The sequence below is a fragment of the Hemitrygon akajei genome, chromosome 20 (assembly GCF_048418815.1).
Source record: "Hemitrygon akajei chromosome 20, sHemAka1.3, whole genome shotgun sequence".
Taxonomy (NCBI): domain Eukaryota; kingdom Metazoa; phylum Chordata; class Chondrichthyes; order Myliobatiformes; family Dasyatidae; genus Hemitrygon; species Hemitrygon akajei.
Genome location: NC_133143.1, coordinates 31,063,688 through 31,084,152, shown reverse-complemented (window position 1 = coordinate 31,084,152; position 20,465 = coordinate 31,063,688). Strand labels below are relative to the sequence as shown.

Sequence of the window (20,465 nt, the reverse complement as noted above, 5' to 3'; positions counted from 1 at the left end):
AGGCCGCATCGGATTTTAGGCCGCACCGGATTTTCGGCCGCAGGTGTCCCACGTTGTAATATGAGATATTTACACAGAAAGATATTACACGTGAGGATTTTTTTAACTTTTAATTAAATCCATATGGTAACAAAAACAAATACATATTGCAAATGCTTTTTTTCCGAACCGTGCCCGTACGCGGCTACTTTTAAATATACGTTGCGTATACTTCTTTACTGAACAACATTCCAATATCTCCTAACGACTGGTAAAAAAATATATATATTGCAGCCTACCAGGAAAAGTTATTGATCACCTTTAACTTAAAAGCAGCGTTTTCGCTCAGATCCAAAGCCGCTCACGTAATGCGCTCCCCCCCCTTTCCGTTTATCGCAAACAGCATTTAAAAGCAGCGTTTTCGCTCAGATCCAAAGCCGCTCGCGTAATGCGCTCCCCCCCTCCTTTCCGTTTATCGCAAACAGCATTTAAAAGCAGCGTTTTCGCTCAGATCCAAAGCCGCTCGCGTAATGCGCTCCCCCCCTCCTTTCCGTTTATCGCAAACCGGCATTTTCCCACAAGACACCGCGAAACCGGGTGTGACGTCATAGCATCCCGCGATGTAGTACAGAAAACAAATATAGTTTAAACTAAGTAGGCAGCACAATGCTTCGAGTGTTTTCCATGTTGATGAGGGTGAGTACAAATGACTGATTTACAATAATTTAATTGTGAAAGTGCGCTTGATTTATCGTACAATTTCATTGGACCTCTGTGAACTACTCATCAATTTTATTGGTCTACTGTTATGAGGCAAAATGTTTACGAGGCGGCATGAAAAAAAATCATGCATTAGCCGCTTCGGATTATAGGCCGCAAAGTTCAAAGCTGTTCAAAATGTGGGAAAAAAGTAGCGGCTTAAAATCCGGAATCTACGGTAGTTCGTTTGCACATTGTTAAAATAATTGCTTCCCTTCCCATAATGATGGCTGGTACCTGGTCTTTTATTTAAATGATCTGCTGGTCAATTGCAGTTGGATGGGGACACCAGCCAAACTAGGAATTTTCCATTAGATGTTGACAAGTAGAATAGATGAAAATTGAAAAGCATTTTACTTTTGGAGGAAGTCACATACAGCAATAACGTGGGACATCGAGAACTCAAGGCTGCCAATGCTTGGGTTCACCAGTCCTAAAGCATGCTGAATGCAATTGTAAATAACTCGGGTTTCAGCCCGTACCAGGGAATAACAAACATAACCTCTTGAAGAACCTTTAAAAGTAATTATTCTGGAGTGTTGGCTGTTTCACTATGGCACAGAAATGCCTGAAGCAATCAGGAAGGAATCACGCATTTTTAGTTACGAGCTTTGGGTTACAGCGGCACTGGAGTGTTCTGTGTCCTGCAGCATTGCAATGGTAGAATTACTTCACTTTCAGAGATGCCTTAACTTAGGTGTTCAGGTAGATGATTAATCCCTAACAGACAGAAAATTTTCCCCCTGTATCTCTATACAGGTGGCAATAATAAACCAGTCTAGAAATGTTACCGGTGTTAGAAAACGTGGATTATGTTGGTCCATTGAGCATGACCTGGTTTTTCATGCTGAATATTGGAGAACTCATCCTTCAAGTCAGTACTCAAATACTGAAATCGCCTATTAGCACTGTCATGTACCACAGGTCATTTGGTTTGTGATTTAATCTCTGACGTCTGAGGATGGTATTTCTTACTTTACCTGGGTAAGTCTATATTTGCAGCCCTACATTGCTTCAAGTGCACATTAGTGTTAAAATTACCTTTTTTTTCCGAGGATTCAAGACATGCTGTCAGGATTAATAGGATGAAAGAGACGGTCTCTTGTACACTGTTAAGATTTGGCAACCTCACCCAATGAGGTTTCTGCTTGTAAGACATCCTCCTTTGGACTGGTTGCCTTCCCTCAAAGCATGGCGCTTTTTCTCAAAGCAAAGTTTCCTTCCTAAAATACAGGATTGCTTTTCTCACCTTGGTATTCTTTCCCCATGCAGTGCGTCCGCTTTCAAAATCATGAACGCAGTGTGGGATGGCATCCTATGCTGAGTACCCTTTGTTCTTGCAGAGATTGCATCCTGGATGCTGGATACCATAACTTGATGCAAATTGTCTATTTCAGTGTAGAACATTCTTCCTCAAACTGGCTGTCTCTTCCTACTTTATGCTCTTTTTATGTGATGTGCCCTTTTCAATATTGAATCTACTTTTTCAGTATGAAGAACCATTCCCCAGTTCCAGGTGCTTATACCTTAGTCAGTTGACTAATAATCATTTAGCTATTTGGAATATCACTGGCAGTTCTAATAATTGGATAGATGAATGGCAATTATGTGACTGTTTTATTTCCATAACTTGAATGTCTATGTGTTGCGCTGCATAGGAAATACTTAAAGATGGGCAGGGCATATTGAGGAAATGTTACTGTGACATTGTAAAACATAAATATCAATTAATGGGCACCTGGCAACACACTTCAAAACAGTAATTCAATCTGGCAGCTTTGCTGAGATTGAAAACTGCTGATGCAAAACTCAAGGTTTACATTCATCAGCAGAACCTAAATAGTGATTTCTACTCTCAATCTCACTGGTGGGTGTCTGTCAGTATTTCAGAATTGCACACTAGGATTGCCTGAAAAATGTCAGATTGTAACATTCTGATTTTACTTTGAGGTGGAACAAAGGAATGGGATTAGACCATTCAGCCAGCCTGTCCTTCAGCTCCACTGTGGCTGATCTATATCAGCATTTATCTCCTTTCATTCCATATCCCGTATCACTCTTGGCTGGAAATACCTGTCAAGTTTAGTTTTCAATGTTCAATCCCTGTTTTTTTTGGTATATTGTAGTGTCATGCTATTATGTTTTCCTTAAAAGGACAAATGAGTTTTGCATCATGCTGAATAACTTGATACTGACTGCAGTGTGAATCCTGATAATGTGTTGAACTCATTGGAAAGATCAAACAGTGGGTTAGACTATCAGTCGGAGGCACTATAGGCCTGGTTTTAAGATTCAGTAAAAATTGGCAAGAATCTCTGTGCTGGGCTGTGCTTTGCGTCACTAACTGTAGTTCTTTAGGTTCAATGAAAAGTTGGAATCCTGCTTTGATTTTTGAAGTACTGATAGTAAATGAAACAAAAACAGGAACTATATGATGGATTGTAGCAGTCGGTGTAGTTTTGTCACATGAAAGGTTTCCTTACATACTGTAGTTGCCAAGGGAAGATTCCTGCACATAAAGTTCATCATAATGCTTTGCCCTTTGTACCATTAGTTGATTAAATGCACTATTGAGGTCCAGATTGCAAATTAAATTCTTCTGAAATAATTAAGTTTAAACTTACTGTAATGTTCTACATAAATATTTCAAAGCTGCAGCATTAACTGCAGAATTAATATTGCCATAGAAGACCTGAACTAAATCTGGAGTTTGGCAGTACTGGCAGCAGAGTTTACATAGGTAGCTTTTTTTCCTAAATGTTTACCCAAGCATTTTCTTTGAAATATAAAAATAAGACTGTATGAAGGCGGCATCCATTACTGAAGGTTCTCACCATCTGGAATACGTCCTCTTGTAATTACCACTGGGAAGGAGGTATAGCAGTCTGACTGTACACAACTGATGATTCAGAAAAAGCTTCTTCCCCTCTGCCATCAGATTTATGAACAGTCCCTGACATTACCTCATTATTCCTTTTTTTTCATGCACTATTTACTGTATTTATTTTGTAATTTATTGTAATTTTAATGTCTTTGTACTGCTGCAGCAAAACAAATTTCATGTCATTATAGGACAGTGATAATAAATCTGTGCTATCATAACCATGTCCAGTCATTTCCACTGTTCATGTCACCTGACCATAATCGGTCTTGGTTAGATTTTTAAAAGAAGATTAATTGGTATTAAAATACTCAGGTTTCCCTTTATTATATAAATGTATAATATTTGCTCTCCTCCAATCTACCAGCACCTCATGTGTGGCTAACAAAGATGCAAACATGTTAGCCAGGGCTCCTACAATTTGTTCTCTTGACTCTCACTGAGTTCTTGGATAAATCTGCTTAAGCCTCGAAGATTTATTGATGTTCACAACCCAGTGCTTCTACTGCAATGTGGACTATTACCAAAACCTCCCCAGTTACTTTTCCACAGTAAAAAATAAACAAGGGAAATGTTCATTATGGACCTTGCCCATCTGCAGCTCCACACAAAGGTGTCCCCTTTGCTCTTTGAAGCCTCCCTAGTTACATCGTTCCCATAAAATCACTGCCAAAGTTATCTTTTTGGCTTCCTGATTTTCTTGAGACTACATTTTACATACCTCATGCTCCTCCTGATGCAGGTTCTCAGTCCAAAACACCATGTTGATTGCTTGTTTCTTTCCATGGATGCTGCCTGACCTGCTGGTCCAGCATTTTATGTGTATTACTTCTGCAGGAATTCACTAGATCCTAGCTGACTGCAGCTGATCTATGCCACCACCTTTTTTCCCCCTGGCCAGTCTCAAAATCCCTCATTATACAGGGCTCCCTGCTCCAACCAGCCTAGACCTTCAATCTAACAACAACATGCTGACCTTGAGCTCTCACTGCCTTATCTTTAAACCACTTGCCTGTGGTCCCATTGGCCACAAGCAACCTACTTCAATACACCGTGGTAACGGGCCCTTTTGCCCCACAAGCACATGTTGCCTAATTGCACCCAGGTGATCAAGTAACCTAACTGGAAACTGGAGCACCTGGAAGAAACCCATGAGTCATGGACTTTTAGTAAGCTCCGGCCTCCTACTGCCAACATTTGCCTTTTCCCCAATTTAGAATTTGAGCCTGTGGACAATCCTGAGCCTTTCCAAAACTATTCCAAAAACTGGAACCGTGGACAGTGGTCTCAAAGTGCCCTCCAATTGTCACCTCAGTCACTTTCCCCATCCTGTTGCCCAAGTGTAGGTTGACCTTGGCCCTCTGCCTAGCAGGGCCCTAGGAAATATTCCTGAATGCATTTAACAAATTCCACCCCATCTAAGAACTTAACAGTATGCCAGTCCCAGTGTATGTTAGGGAAGTTAAAATCCCTTATTGTGATAACCCTAATATTCTTACGACCCTGTACAACCTCCCTGCTTATTTATTCTTCTGACTCCTGTTGACTATAGAATGATCCCAAGGATGTTATCATTCTTTCTTATTTCTCAGCTTCACCCATAAATCCACAGTAGATGATCCTCCAGTAATTTAATCTCTGACTACTGCAGTAACATTCCTTTTAATCGAAGAGGCAACTTCCCCTCCTCTTTCCTGACTAAAGCACCTGTACCCCGGAACATTAAGTTGTCTATCCTGTCCTTCCCTTAGCCATGTTTCCATAATGGCTATAATATCCCAGTCCCACATAGCTATCCAAGTCTTGAATTCATCTGCCTTATCTGACGGAATTCCTGCATTGAAATAACTCCAGTTTAATCTCATAGCATTTCCTTCTCCTGGTGATTCTCCAGTCTTGTTATCCAGTTTGATGTCACTGACTTCTGTATCAATTTCAAGCCTCGCATTTGCTTCCCCGATGCTCGGGATCGCACCCCACCTCTCGGCAGTTATTTTAGAAAGATAGAGGATTACTCAATATTCCCTCTACAGCCCTAGATGTCTTTACATTCCATTAATGTCATTAGGTGGCCTTGAAAATAATTAGTTCCAAATCCTTTGTTCCAAGTCTGAAAAGGTGTCCTTCGATGAAGGTTGGATAATCTCACCAAGGAACTGAGACCGTTCTCTGAATGGGCAGAAAATCAGTGATTTTTGGGTCAGTTTGTGTGGAATCAGTTCAGTAATGTCAAATACAGTGGATTCTGGTTAATTGAGACAACATCAGGACCAGTACATTTTGGCTCCATTAAGCAGGTGCCCCATTAGCCAAAGTTTCATGTAAATAGTGAAGATGCAAAAAAGACAAATTACCATTTAACTGAGTAACAAGTTACATATTTAAATGAAATATGGAACAAACGAGGACACTACCAATGCCTCTATAGTATAATAACACTGTGCATTAGTTCCTGATAGTTATCGATGGAGGAATTCATTTTGCTTTCTTTTGATTGACTGTAAGTGAACAAAATCTGTGCATATAATGGACTACTTTCATACAATGCTTTAGATGATTGTGTCCTCCATCATTTACTTTGTTACATTCAAATAGATGGTCAATACCTTCTGTTACGTACCCCGTAACTGGGTCACTTACCAGCAAAGATAGAGAGGTCCGTTGAAGTCTGATGGTACTATTTTTAACAGTATTTATTGATTAAAAATGCACAAAAATAATATCAATGCAAACATACAGATAATATACGTCGTCAATACTAAATCTAAAAGTGTGGGTAATTTTCATCAATAAGAAATAGCTCTATCGTTGTCTAGGGGATAACGTAGTGTCCGATGGAAGTATAAAAGTCACTTTAGTTCATTCAGGCTGCAGCCTTTGGTTGGAGAGAGAGATGATGTTTTTAGAACTTGCCCGTTTTCCTTTTTATGATGTCGATCCTTCGAAATGTCGTCGGTGGTTATCTCTTCTTTAGCTAAGCCGTCTTCCGTGGTAAGGCCTCAATCCCGGGCAACGGGAAAGGACACACGTGGACCTTCCACCGGCTGTCGCTATTAAACGCTGTCACGGGATTTCCAGCGTTTCTCCTGGTGCGTCTAAAGGGGCTGTTCCCCAGACCCTCTTTTATCCCCACTCACAGGGTCTCAGATGTCAATCAGGTTGGGATGATGCAATCCCTCCACCAACCCCCTCTGTTCATTGCCTGCGGGCTTCGATGAATAGTACAGCACTCAATACACAACTCCGTCTCCAAGAGACAATGGCCTTTTCCGTGGCTTTGCCTCTCGGAGGCCCAGGACACATTCCAAACCTTGAGGAATCTGCATGTCTCTCTCTCATCTCCTGGGTCCCAGACCCGAATTAATAGCGATCTTGTGATTCTCAAAAAGGAGGGGGCTACGTTGTACCCTTCGGCCCCTCAGAGTTGGGGCACGGGCGTAACACTTCTTAATTCCTAACTTGAAGTGTAATCATTTCATTTTCACTCTTGGCCGTTTCTGGCATATGCAGGCCTCATTGGTTGAAATCACGGAAACAAAACAGCTCTGAATTGTCTGACCGCTTATTTCTTGTCAATGACCAGCGTAAAAACCCCCCACTGATTTTTGACGAGAAATACATGCATGTGACAGTGTTTAAAAGCTGACCACTCTAAGCACAGTGTAATGTCTAACAAAAATTCAAGTGCACCATCTGCCGCTGGTTAGGTACTGTTCAGCAACCGTCTCCTGCCCCAATTAAGAGGCATAGTGTCCCAAGTAAACGAAGGGAATCCCGGCTATTTTCTCAATTTAGTTGTTTTTCTTTAATTGTCCAAAATAATGACTAACCGATGAGCCAATTAACCTGAATCCATTGTATTATAGACATAGGTTAAGGGGGGATTTATGAGGCTAGTTTTTTAAAAACAGTGCCTGTTGCCTGGAGTACTGACAGGGGCTATTTGAGAGCAGATATCATAACAGCATTTAAGAATCACAGACAGGGAATAGAGGAATTTTAAGGAAAATGGGATTGGTTGCTATTGTGGTGGGTGTAGACAGCATGCGTTGAAGGGCTTTCCTGTAATGTGTTGTTCTGCATTCTAATTTGAAACTCAACTCTATCACCCATGGCAGTACTGTTTTTCTGAGGTGTGGCCTTCATTAGTACTTTATGAAGCACCTTAACAGAACATTAGAGTGGCCCTTGCTTTGTTCACTCAGCCTACTGTCAACAGAACACTCTCATAAGCATCTTTTGTCTGAGTAATTTTACTGGAAGTGATGAGAACTGGTTTCTCTTCATCAATGTGCTGGGGGGTAAAGTAGAAATCAGATAATAATAGATTATGCATATTATGTACCTGTAGAGTATGGAAAAATTTAAATTCTCTAGAAAATGTGGAGTCTGATTCATTGGAAGGTAATTATAGAAAAAGATGATAATATTTTTGAAAAATGGAGGAATTGTGGGGCTATGGAGAACTAGCACATGAGGAAAATGAGGCCTAGAGCAGAACAACTCTTGACAATATTGAATGGTGAGGTAGACGAGATGAATAGCCTACTCTTGCTCCTGTATTTTGATGTTCTTATGTTTGTTTTATCTCCTATCTGCTGACCGTAAGTTTGTGAAATGACTGCAAAAAAAATGTAAGTAATATACGTTGTGGAGGTTTGCCAACGAGAGTAAAAGTGTCAACCATAATCCTTGACCACATATTTCTTTCACTCACCACACCTACTGATGCTGTGGTTTCTCGAATTGAGACCAGTGGTTTAATGTGACTATATTCTGACCTTCACCTGTTTGGAATGGAAAGGAGTTTTCTTTTCTCCTTCGGTTATCATTAATAATACTTTGATACTATAATGCAATTGGAAGAAAGTAACATCCTTGAACTGAAACCATCCATCTCTGGTGGATGGAAAAGATCCCGCAGCACAATTATGAAGAGAAGGAGCATTTCCTTTGGATCCCTGACCACTCAACCAACAAAATAAGGGTGAAAGTATATTACACAATATTAAGTGAATCTGGTGTGGAAATCGTGTAAAATTAAGCTTAAATGGGTGAAATGCTTAAGATCATGTAGTTTGAAATTCAGTATATAAATACAGCTGTCTGAAAAATTTTTGGGAAGGTATTTCCATCCATTTGGATGGATTCTAGAGGGAAAATAATTTTTGTATCTTTCAAGATATCATTTTTGTTGCAATTATCTGTGCAGACTGGTAGAACATAGTCCGTGCACGGCTGCTCTGATTCTGTGGATTTGCAATCTCTAAGCACTGTATCTTTTGCAGGGCACATTACCATCACTAATTACTTGCTGAACTATTATCCTGGGATTGACATTGAGAAGAGGAATGTTCATGGGTTCACTGCACTAATGAAAGCAGGAATGCAAGGAAGAACAGATTGTGTCAGAGCCCTGATGCTGGCAGGTAAGTGCCACTGATTTCAACTAGTATCATTTGCGATAGCTCATCTGTTTTCTCGAGGTGTACAAGATCCCAAGCCTCTTAAATTGAGCAATACAGACCAAAAGCAAGGAAGTTAAGCCTTTTTACACGGCTAGTATATTCTAGGCAAGAAACTTTAAAATGGGCAACAAGATCCTGCAGAGGGTGCAATGGACATTTTAAGGATGGGATGCATTGGCGATGTTGAAAGATACAAGAATCTTTCCTTACAGCAAAGGAGATCAGAGATTTAATGGCTCAAAATTTTAATATATTTTGTACCAGTGCATAGGAGTTAGATGCTTCTACTAGAGGGTTTGTAACCAGAGCACACAGATCTGGTGTAACTGAAGATGAAAAATGTCAGTGATAATGTACAGAGAAGTGATTAGTGCAATAATTTGTGGTGAGGAAAATCTGGCCTGAAAGGTGGTAGGAGGAGATACATTAATTCAATTGTGAGTGGACAATAGAATCAGCTTGCTGTTTTAACTAGCAACTAAAAATCTGGTGCATGGCAATATGTATTGATTTTACTTGTAGATACTTCCCAACCTCCTGTCTGGGCTTTTCCCATTGTAGAGGGAGGTGCTGGTACCCAGTATGTGAGCTTGATCCAGATGTTCAATCCATGGCAGTCCCTCTTAAAACTGGCACTTATTTTGATAAATTTTTGAGGACTTGATTACTCTTTTGAGGTCTGTGGAGTGGGAGATCATGGAGTGTATTGGAGACAGTTCTTTGTGGACATCATGTGCCAGTTTTAAAAAGCAAGTGGGGGCGGTTGGGACTTGTCTGCAGAGATTTCATGGTTTAATAGCAAGGGCCAATAAAAAGAAGCGGGTTCGAGCAGTGCAGCCGTTGTGGGAGTGGTCAGGCTTTGGCTACAGGCTTAGGCAGGAACAGACACAAGCTAAAACTTGAGTTTGAGAAGTTAGAGACGTAACAACTGTAGGCAGGATGGTAGTTCAGGCAGTGGAACGCTCCTCCCGTGAGATGTGGGATTTCAGAGTACCTAACGGTCTCCCTGATGACTCCATCTGCAGTAAGTACACCTGACTGACAAGGTCAGGGAACTGAAGCTGGAGCTGGATGCAGTCAGGATCAACCGGGAGGATGAAAATTTGATAGATGAGTGTCTTACTTAGGTGATCACACCTGGAGTGCGGGCTTCAGCTAGTAGATGGGTGACCATCAGAAGTAAGGAGAGTAAGCTGTCAGTACAGAGTTCCCCTGTGGCCATTCTCCTCAGCAACAAGCATACCCTTTCGATATTGCTGGGGGGGGGGGGGGGAATGACCTATTCGGGCACAACGGCAGCAGCCAGACCAGTGGGACTATGGCCCATTCTGAGGCTCAGCAAGGAAGGATAAAGTCAGGCAGAGCGGTAGTGATAGGAAACTTGATAGTTAGAGGAATGAACAGGAGATTCTGTGGCACTGACAGAGCAGCCTGGATAGTGTGCTGCCTCCCAGGTTCCAGGGTCCAGGACGTCTCATAGTGGCTGCAGAAGGTTCTCAAGCAGAAGGGTGTGCACATTAGCACCAGTGACTTGAGTGAAAGGAGGGAAGAGGTCATCCGTAGTGAGTATAGAGAGTTATCAGAAAGGCTGAAGAATGGTATTTACGAGTTAGTAATCTCTGGATTACTTCCAATGCCAGGGCAGGAGTATGATGATGGTATAGATGAATGAGTGACTGAGGAAGTGGTACAGGGGGCTGGGTTTCAGATCATTGGGATCTCTTCTTGAGGTTACTAGTCTGATGCCTTGCCCACTAGGCCACGCGGGGAAGGTATGACCTGTACAAAAAGGATGGGTTACACAACCTGAGGGGGACCAATATCCTTGCAGGCAGGTTTGCTAGAGATGTTGGGGAAGGTTTAAACTAAGTTGGCATGGGATGGGGACTGGAGTGATTAGGGCCAAGGACGGACTGGCAGGCGATGGGGCAAACTCGAAAAGGCTGGTGAATACAGGACTGAACATGTTATACTTTGAATGCATGCAGTATACGGAATAAGGCAGATGATCATGTAGCTCAGTTAAAGATTGGCAGGTTGGCAAGATTGACGATGTGGGAATCACTAAGACATGGCTGAAAGTTGATCATAGTTGGGAGCTTAACATTCAAAGATACACCTTTATCGAAAGGACAGACAATAGGCAGAGGGTTTGGGGTGGCTCTGTTGGTAAAAAAATGAAATTAAATCCTTGGAAAGAGGTGACATAGGATCAGAAGATGCAGAATCCTAGTGGGTAGAGTTAAGAAATTGCAGAGGGTAAAAAGACCCTGATGAGAGTTGTATACAGGCCTGTCAAGTGGCAATTCAGACTAAACTGGAATCAATGAAGGATGCTCGACAGTGTGGCAGGGCTTGAATGCTATCACCTCCTATAAAGTAAAATCGGATGACATACAGTAGGTAACAACAGGATTTTGCTTCCAGATTAGCTCAATGCCTTCAGTGCTCATTTTGACCTTCAAAACAGGGAGGAACCATAACAAGCTCCTGCAGCCTCTAATGATCTTGTGATTTCAGTCTCTGAGATTGACATGTGAGCTGCCTTCAGGAGGGTGAACTCATTAAAAGTATTCAGTCCTGACTAAACACCTGTGCTGATCAACTGGCTGGAGTGTTCACTGAGATCTTTAACTTCTCACGTTGGTAGTCTGAGATCTCACCTGTTTCAAGCAGACTTCACTTATACCAGTGCCTAAGAAGAACATGGTAATCTGCCTCAGTGACTATTATCCAGTAGCACTTACATCCACAATGATGAAGTGTTTTGAGAGGTTGGTGATGAAGTATATCAACTCCTGCCTGAGAAGTGACTTGGAGCCACTCCACCCTTGTCTACAGGTCCACGACAGATGCCACCTTGTTGGCTCTTCACTCACCTCTGGAACATCTGGACAGCAAAGATGCATACATTAGGGTGCTCGTTATTGACTACAGCTTGGCATTCAATACCATCATCCCTTCAAAACTAAACAAAAGGCTTCAAGACCTTGGTTTCAATACCACCTTGTGCAATTGGAACCCTGTGTGGTCTTCTGCTGCTGTAGCCGATCCACTTCAAGGCTGGACGTATTGTGAACTCAGAGATGATCTTCTGCACACTACTGTTGTAATGCTTGGTTACTTGAGTTCCTGTCTCCCTGAATCAGCGTGAACTAGTCTGGCCATTCTCATTTGACCTCACTCATTATCAAGGCATTTTCACACCATTCTCTTTAACTCTAGATACTGTTGTGCATGAAGATCCCAGGAGAATGGCAGTTTCTGAGATACTCAAACCACCCTATCTGGCACCAACAATTGTTCCACAGTCGTCGTCACTTAGGTTGCACTTCTTCACCATTCTGATGTTTGTTCTGAATTACAACTGAAACACTTGACCGTGTTTGCATGCTCTTATAAATTGAGGTGCTACCACAGGTTGAATGTATGCATTAAGGAGCAGGTGTACCTAATAAAGTGGCCACTGAGTGTATATATTCTGGCAAAAGGACATGTCCAACAAGGCCAACATTTATTATCCAGTCCCAGTTGATCTGTCTTCAAAAACCAATGAAATTGACTGTAGAGTAAGGTATTCTAGGATTGTGACAAGAGATCTAATTGCAGACCATGACCTTTTCACACATTACTCTAGTATTCCATCATATCTTTTCCCAATGTCAGTTAGTCAGCAATTGTCAGTCTGAAGACTGGTAATTCACTGTGTCACTTCAGGCAACCTTAGTTTCCAACCCAGATTGGGTTATCTTGATTTCCTGGCTGTCAAAGAGGGTAGTTGTACTGCCTAGCCTACATTATAATAAGGGACTACTTTATGTTGTTGTAACACGTTGTTGCTTGCGCTACTAGGTGCATATGGATCTGTATATATGTGTGTTAAAGTTCAGACTCTACCAGTAAAGAACCATGAAACTTAGTTCCCGTCTCCAGCATTGTTATTATTAATAATATAGGCCACATACACAACAGTAGTGGTATCATCTAATCTAACAGCAAAGCTTGTCAACATGTAGTGAGGTTACACAGTTCAGTGGAAGGAATGGTAATTTGAGCTATGCTGGTCATGCACTGACGTGAATTGTTGTTTGTTTTCAGTTTGCACTGATATTTTGCTGTAGAGAATGATAGGAAAGCAAGGTTGCATGCAGCTAAATCCATTAACCAGAAAAACGGCACAACTCCTTTCACACAATGCACTTAAGCGCTGGATGGAAGTGGTACTCCAGGGTATTCCAAGCATGTTGCATTTCTTAATGCCCGAGTTACTGATCAGGAATTTATGCTATTAACTTCAGTTGAACAAGCACGCAGGGTAGCATAGCTGTCGTTGTAATGCTTTACAGTCCCAGCGGTAAGATCAGGGTTGAATTCCCGCCACTGTCTGTAAGAAGTTGTACATTCTCTCTGTGACATATGGGTTTAGTGTCAGAAACGTGGCAATACCTGCAGGCTGGACCCAGCACACCCTGAGTGTGTTGGTCACTGGTGCAAAGGATGCATTTCACTATCTATTTTGATGCGCATGAGAATTTGTTATTTATACTGATCTTGTTCAGCAGCTTTAAGTTTCCCTATATCAAGCAAATGTGATTTAGTGAACATCTAGAATTTCACTATATCTCTATATCTGTCTTCCTTCTCTGGAATGAGGGCAGTCAGGTGTGATGTATTTTTAAATCCCACCCCCACCTCTTTTGTGTGTGATCACAGTTCAGTGAAACAAATTGGGAAAATTTATTATACTGAAGGTGCTAATATTAATGTAGGTTGTCATTAATTCGGATTTGTACTCCTGAGATTGGGGTAGTGAAGAAATTCCTACACCTATAAACACTGTATCATTACAACATACCTATTCTGATCACGATCTATAGGGAAACTAACAGCATTTTCATAAAACCTTGCACACAACCTCTGTTTTTCTGAATTATTTTCAGGCCAATGATTTTTTCTTTTGCGCATACTGTAATGTAGGAAGCTGATTACATATTCTGCATGTGTTTGTGGGATATAAGCCTGGATACAAATGAATTCCCTTGATCTTTGAAATAGATCCAGAGCACTCTTTTAAGATGGCCGATGGGGTGGGGGTGGAGGTGGGGAGGTCCAAAAGACACCATCCCAATACCGTAACTCTCCTATAGGTCTTGTGGGCGAATGTCAGCCAAATTTCAAGTTAAAACTTTCTGATTCAGAGGCAAGAGTATTGTTACTAATTGGGCCCAACTGTAGATATTTTTCATCAGGATTCACTGGACAAATTCTATTTCAGATAATAATCTAATCATGCTTTCTCTCCAGGTGCCGATATCAACGCAACAGATCCAGGGAAGGGATTCACTCCACAGCAATGGGCACAGTTTACAGGGCGGTATGAAACAATCTTCCTCATGCAAAAACTCCTGGCCAAGCCCTGCCCCGTCCAATTCAGTGATAACTATAAGCCCGAGTGGCCAAAACTGAAAGAACTTGTAGCCAAAGCCAATGAGCCCAAGAACTGTTTGGAAAAAATATGTGAAACTCTTAGGTCAGCATTTTCTATCAACTTCCCACATGATCCAGAAGAAGATGGGCCTCTGGACCACATGGTTAGAATGACCACGGCCATCACCAGCCCTTTTGTTGCGACTGGTTGCAGGACAGTCTGCCCAAGTAGCCCCCCTTGCGTGGGAAAGAAAAGATACACAGTTCAGGAGATTCTGAGGCAGCAGGAGTCTTGTAAAACAAAGGCTCCAAACAAGGATTATGTTAAATACCAAAAACTATTTCAGAACTCTCAACTAGTGCTGGTCTCAAAAAAGAAGGAAAGGAGAGCCAGCCTACAGACATTGAAGTCTTCCCCTTCACATGTATCAGCTGCTTCTTCCAGAAGGGGTAGTTTAATGCCCTTGAACATGCTTAAATGGAGTAGTGTTCAGCCAGGCATTGTAGTACCGAAGGTGCGTGTGGTCAAAGCTCCCACTCCTACTTACAATCCTGATAAAGTGCGCAGGAAGAGCACTGTCAAGAGCAGCAATTTCCTGGAACTACCCATATGGAGGTATAAGGAACTGAAAGAAGAGAGAAAGAAAGCTGAAGAAGAAGAAAAAAGGAAAGCTGAAGAAGAAGAGAAAGAGAGAAAACACAAGATTGCACTAAAAAGGAAGTCGTAGGGATAAACAAAAAATGTCAAAAGGCAAATCATAACCAGAAAAAAAACTGAACAATTCCTCTGCTAAACAGGAAAATTTATTAAGACCTGGCCCTGCAAGTTTTGTAAGGCCCAGGTCTACAACTAATACTTCCACATTATCAGCATAAGGTGAAGGTATTGGGTAGTTCAAGGTATGGTGCAAAGACTGACTTTAGTACGTTATACAGGATGTAGCTAATTGTGTCTGAAATCTTCAGTTAATACAGTCCACCCTTGTTGAGTGTCCAGAGGCAAAATAAGTTGCACCTTTGTTCTAAAAATAGCTTTGAAATTTAATTTAGCCTCCAAGTCTGCAAATTGTCAAAAAGTATTCGATGTTTTTGTTATAGATCATTTGGACACTGTGATTCTTTGCTTAATAAGCCAGGTGTCAAAACATCAGGCAATTGTTTTATAGGTTTTTCTGTATAGATTGAGTAGAGGGCCACATTTACCTCAAACACAAAACATATGGCTTTAATAGAACAGAAGGTTAGCATGTCAATTGAGCTTACCACAATGGAAGAACTGCTCCTAATATGATCAATTAATGCTAAAATTATTGGCATCTGGTATAATTTACCTGTGATTGTTTTTAAAAACAGTGGATTTATTTTGATGGCGATGATGCTACTGCATAGAAGAACCATGCTCACATGTTTTAAGGAAATGTTGAGTTAGCAAACTAGTGGACAGCTCCAAGAACTTGTTTGTTTTGAGGCTTGCAAGATAGTGATTGGGTAGCGGTAAAAAGAAACAGCCTCCTGTAGCAGGACCCAACAATTTTTCTTTGTTTTAAAAAAAACACTTCAATATAGAGAAATCTACCTCTGATTGAATCACCTGTCCCATTGTGAGCTGCTGTTGAAGCTCAATTCATTTACTAATCCTTACTTCAGTCCCTGAACTTGGTTTACAAAACAAAAAAAGCAGTTTAGGAGAACAAGTAGCCAGTTGCTTGACATTTGTTCCTAGGGCAAAGGTTAGGCCTACAACAAAGAAATGGCCCCACTGTGGAGAAGGGATATCATGAGCATCGTAGTTGGCACCCTCAAGCCTTTTGGACAGCGCAATGTGCTGTTTTAATTTTCAAGATGTGTATTTGTGTGAGAGAGAACAGTAATATTGTAGCCTTGTGCTGAGAAGCAGGAGTTCAGCTGCAAGTTATTCTTCCAACTTTTCATTCAAATACTGGGTCACTGTGCTACTGGATATGCAAGATGTTGCTTATTCCCTTTTCAATGCAGAGGTGAATAAGATACAAGGCGCTGAGATTATGGATGAACTAAGATTTTATGTAAAAGGGGAAAATATCAGTTTAAAGAATACCAACCCACATGTACTAAGCCATATTTGAAATTCTTTCTTCTCAGACTCAGCTCTGTAATTGCCCAAGGTGCCAGTCAGTCAAGATTTTGTATATTGTCGGGGCTAGCTGTGGTCAGCAGTTTTTCACTTTTCAAAGTCTGACATGCTTAAGTAACTTTAAATACAGAGAGTATGAATTCATTCACAACATTTGGCAAGTGTGTATTCTTTTTGTTGTTGGAACCCATTATTTGCTGATTTGGATCATAAGACCATAAGATATAGAGTCAGAATTAGGCCATTTAGCCCATTGAGTCTGCTCTGCCATTTCGTCATGGCTCATCCATTTTTCCTCTCCACCCCAATTTCCTACTACCTCCCCCCCCAACATCCCTTCATGCCCTGACCAACCTCTGCCTTAAATATACAGAAAGACTTGGCCTCCAAGCCGCCTGTGGCAAAGAATTCCACAGATTCACCACTCTCTGCCTAAAGAAACTCCTGCTCTTTGTTCTAAAAGGACGCCCCTGTATTTTGAGGCTGTGTCCTCTGGTCTTGGACACTCTCACCATAGGAAAGATCTCTCCACATCCAATCTATCAAGGCCTTTCACCGTTCAATAGGTTTTAATTGGGTCACCCCTCATTCTTCTGAAATCCAGTGAATACAGGCCCAGAGCCATCAGATGCTCTTCATATGACAAGTCATTTAATCCTGAAGCTCCTTTGAGCCCTCTCCAGTTTTAGCTCATCCTTTCTAAGATGAGGGGCCCAAAACCGCTCACAATATTCTAAGTGAGGTCACGCCAGTACTTTAAAAAGTCTCAACATTATATCCTTGCTTTTATATTCCAGTCCTCTTGAAATGAATGCTAACGTTGCATTTGCCTCACTACAGAACTCAACCTGCAAATTGATCTTTCGGGAATCCGGCATAAGAACTCCCAAATCCCTTTGCACCTCGGATTTTTGTATTTTCTCTCCATTTAGAAAATTGTTGACCCTTTCATTTCTTCTCCCAAAGTGTAAAACCATACACTTCCCAACACTGTATTCTTTCTGCCACTTCTTTGCCCATGTATAAGTCCACCTTTAGACTCCCTGTTTCTTCAAACCTACCCGCCCCTCCATCTATCTTTGTATCATATTTGATGCAGTTTGGTCAATTTTAAACAAAGGTTGCAGTTTTTGGTAAGCTATCTGACCCTATACAGTAGCATCCTACAGATTCAGTGGTCTCTGTCAGGTAGTTGGGGGGATACTTTATAAAATTGTTAAATTTAAGAAAACTAATTCTTCTGCACAAGGTTCTGTTTAATAGATTTCTTAACTAGAATGGAGAATGAAAAGTTCTCCATCAGAGCTGAAGGTAAATTAGGTGGCGAAGACTTGCACCGCTGTGTGTCATGTTTTTGTGTCTATGCCATCAGTTCAATCAAACATAATTTGCATTGTTACACCACCTACATATGGCATTAAACCCGAATCTGGATTCACTTATAGGAATAACAAAGATTGCACAATACCAGCAAACAGATAATCAGTTTAGGACTTTGTTTCTGGAAGGTGCAGATTTTAACCCACAGATCAGGGTCATTTTCAGACAGCAAGTATTATGCAATGTTATTATACAAGAATAAAAACAGAAAATGCCAGAGCCACTCAGCAAGTCAGATTACATCAATAAAGAGAGAAACAAAATTAATGTTTTGGGTCCTCATTCTTTTCCAGTTCCAACGGTTAGTGACCAGACACATTAACTCTAGTTACTCTCTTAATAGATGGTTCCTGACTTGCTGAGCATCACCAGAATCTTCTGTTTTTTTAATTGAAAAATCCCAGCAGCTGCAGTTACCTTGTATGAGAAGCATTGTTCATTAACAAGCATTATCAGTGGGATTACATTTACCTATGTTTCAGGGATGTAATCACTTGGTGCTCCAACTGTGCTTCCAGTTGATTTAGATAAGTGCATTAGCAAAAGCATTCTGTTGAGACTTAAAAAGAATTTTGTCAATAACCTAATTGTGTGACATGATGTTTAAATATGACCACTTCACAATGTTACTATCTACCAACCTGAAGTCAAAACGTACAGATCAGAAATGAGGAGCTGGCTCCCCATTAAAACTGTGACACTTGCATAAAGGTAAACTATTGCTTATAAGGTTTGAAAAGAGACGGTCAAAAAACCCACAATCAAGTGCTTAAAAGCTTATAGCTGTAATTGTTTTCTCTTACATCCTTGAGCTAAAATCAATAAAACTGAAGAGGGCATTTAGCCCTATTCATTTGATTGCAAAATGTGGGAATCACTGGCAATGCCATTAAATTTCATCCCTAAATTGCCCCGAAACTGAGGAGACTTGGAATTAGAGGGTTAAAGGATGACAGATTTCCTAGTTCATCAATTGTTTCTAATTGAAAATCTTACACTATTGTATTACCTGTAACAAAGCTAGATTTATCTTTAATTACAGATATTTAATTACTTGAATTTAAATTCCACAAATAGTCCCTGTGGGACTTGAACTCATGTCTCTGGAAAAATAATCCAGAATTCTAGCTGCTACTTGTGCAACTTAACCACTGTCCTACTACGTATTGCTCAGATAGAACTTGATGTATTTATGATCTGTAACCCAGGTCATTTCCATTTGAAAATCTAATCTTGTGATCTCTATTCCGCTCAGGAAATGGCCACTAACCAAAAATTAAACGTACTGGGATGACACCGGTAACATGCAACACAAAAATGAATTTTGGTACTTGCAAATCATTTGCTTTGGATAGACATTTGAATTATGCAAGAAAATCCTTAGCACGTTCTCTTTATTGCTTTCAGTGGGTGATGTAGCGTATGTATTCCAGCCCTGGGTTGGAATACATTTTACAAAATAAGGCAGGTCACTCAGGGATCAGGCAATCCACAGCAACTCTGGCACACAAAAACATCAGAATGCTTTCTGAGTTCAACACCTAGCAATAACTTTAAATTGTAGAACCTTTCCGTATTTGTAATTTTATTGTGATATTCTAGAGGAAATGAGTTAAGATGTCATCATTATTTAAACAGTAAAGGTCCTACACTGTGTCAGAACAAGATGTTTATATGCAATTTTTATTAACTGGAATACCAAGCTATTTTTACAAAACAACTACATCATATTTAAATTGTTTTAAAATAATTTTAAGGATACTGAATTGATATGGAAACTGTCAGTTTGATTGTTATTGAGGATGATCCTTGTGAACAAAAATACTAAGCATCATTATCGGTACTTTTGGAAGTGCATCAAATATTGAATGTCAAATAAAAGTTTAAAACGACACTATAAAGATTCTTAAAACATTGTTTTTATTAAAAATACTAGATGAAAATGCTACTTTCTCTGTCATCTTTTTTCATTGCCTCACTTTCTGGGTCGCAGTGGATTTTCTTTACAATGGCATGTAACATCTTGCGATATACATCAGATGAATAAACTCTTCCGACTTCCAGCCAGGTGCAGGTATTGATTTTAACCGACTTTTCAATGACAAACTCTGCCATCTGCATCAGGGATCAGCAGTAGGTTTAAAACTTCGAGAATGCATGCTATGATGAAGGATCTTGGCTGAAATCTCAATTGTTTATTCTTTTCTATAGATGCTGCCTGACCTGCTGAGTTCCTTATCATTTAGTGTGTGTTGCTCTGGATTTCCAGCATGTGCAGACTCTCGTGTTTATATTTAATTTGCAGTCTTACCCTACAGCCACATTGTCTCAACTCTGTACCCACTTTTAATTTGTTAGGAAAAGGCAAAATTATGTAGAATGATGTGATCAATAGCACCTATAATTGTTAATATGTGTTATTTTCTTATTTGAAAGTGGATGGATGATCCATTTTGGC

The 20,465-nt window shown here is 40.5% G+C and overlaps 1 protein-coding gene across 1 annotated transcript in view; it reads left to right on the top strand.

The window, feature by feature from the left end:
- The window catches only part of LOC140713688 (ankyrin repeat domain-containing protein 33B-like), a 50,563-nt gene extending 30,465 nt beyond the window's left edge, over window positions 1-20,098 (top strand). Inside the window, exons 3-4 of the mRNA XM_073024079.1 lie at window positions 8,908-9,048; window positions 14,392-20,098. Coding sequence (XP_072880180.1) covers window positions 8,908-9,048; window positions 14,392-15,242 — 992 coding nt within the window. The 3' untranslated portion in view covers window positions 15,243-20,098. The remainder of the gene's footprint in view (window positions 1-8,907; window positions 9,049-14,391) is intronic.
- Window positions 20,099-20,465: the final 367 nt, after the last annotated feature.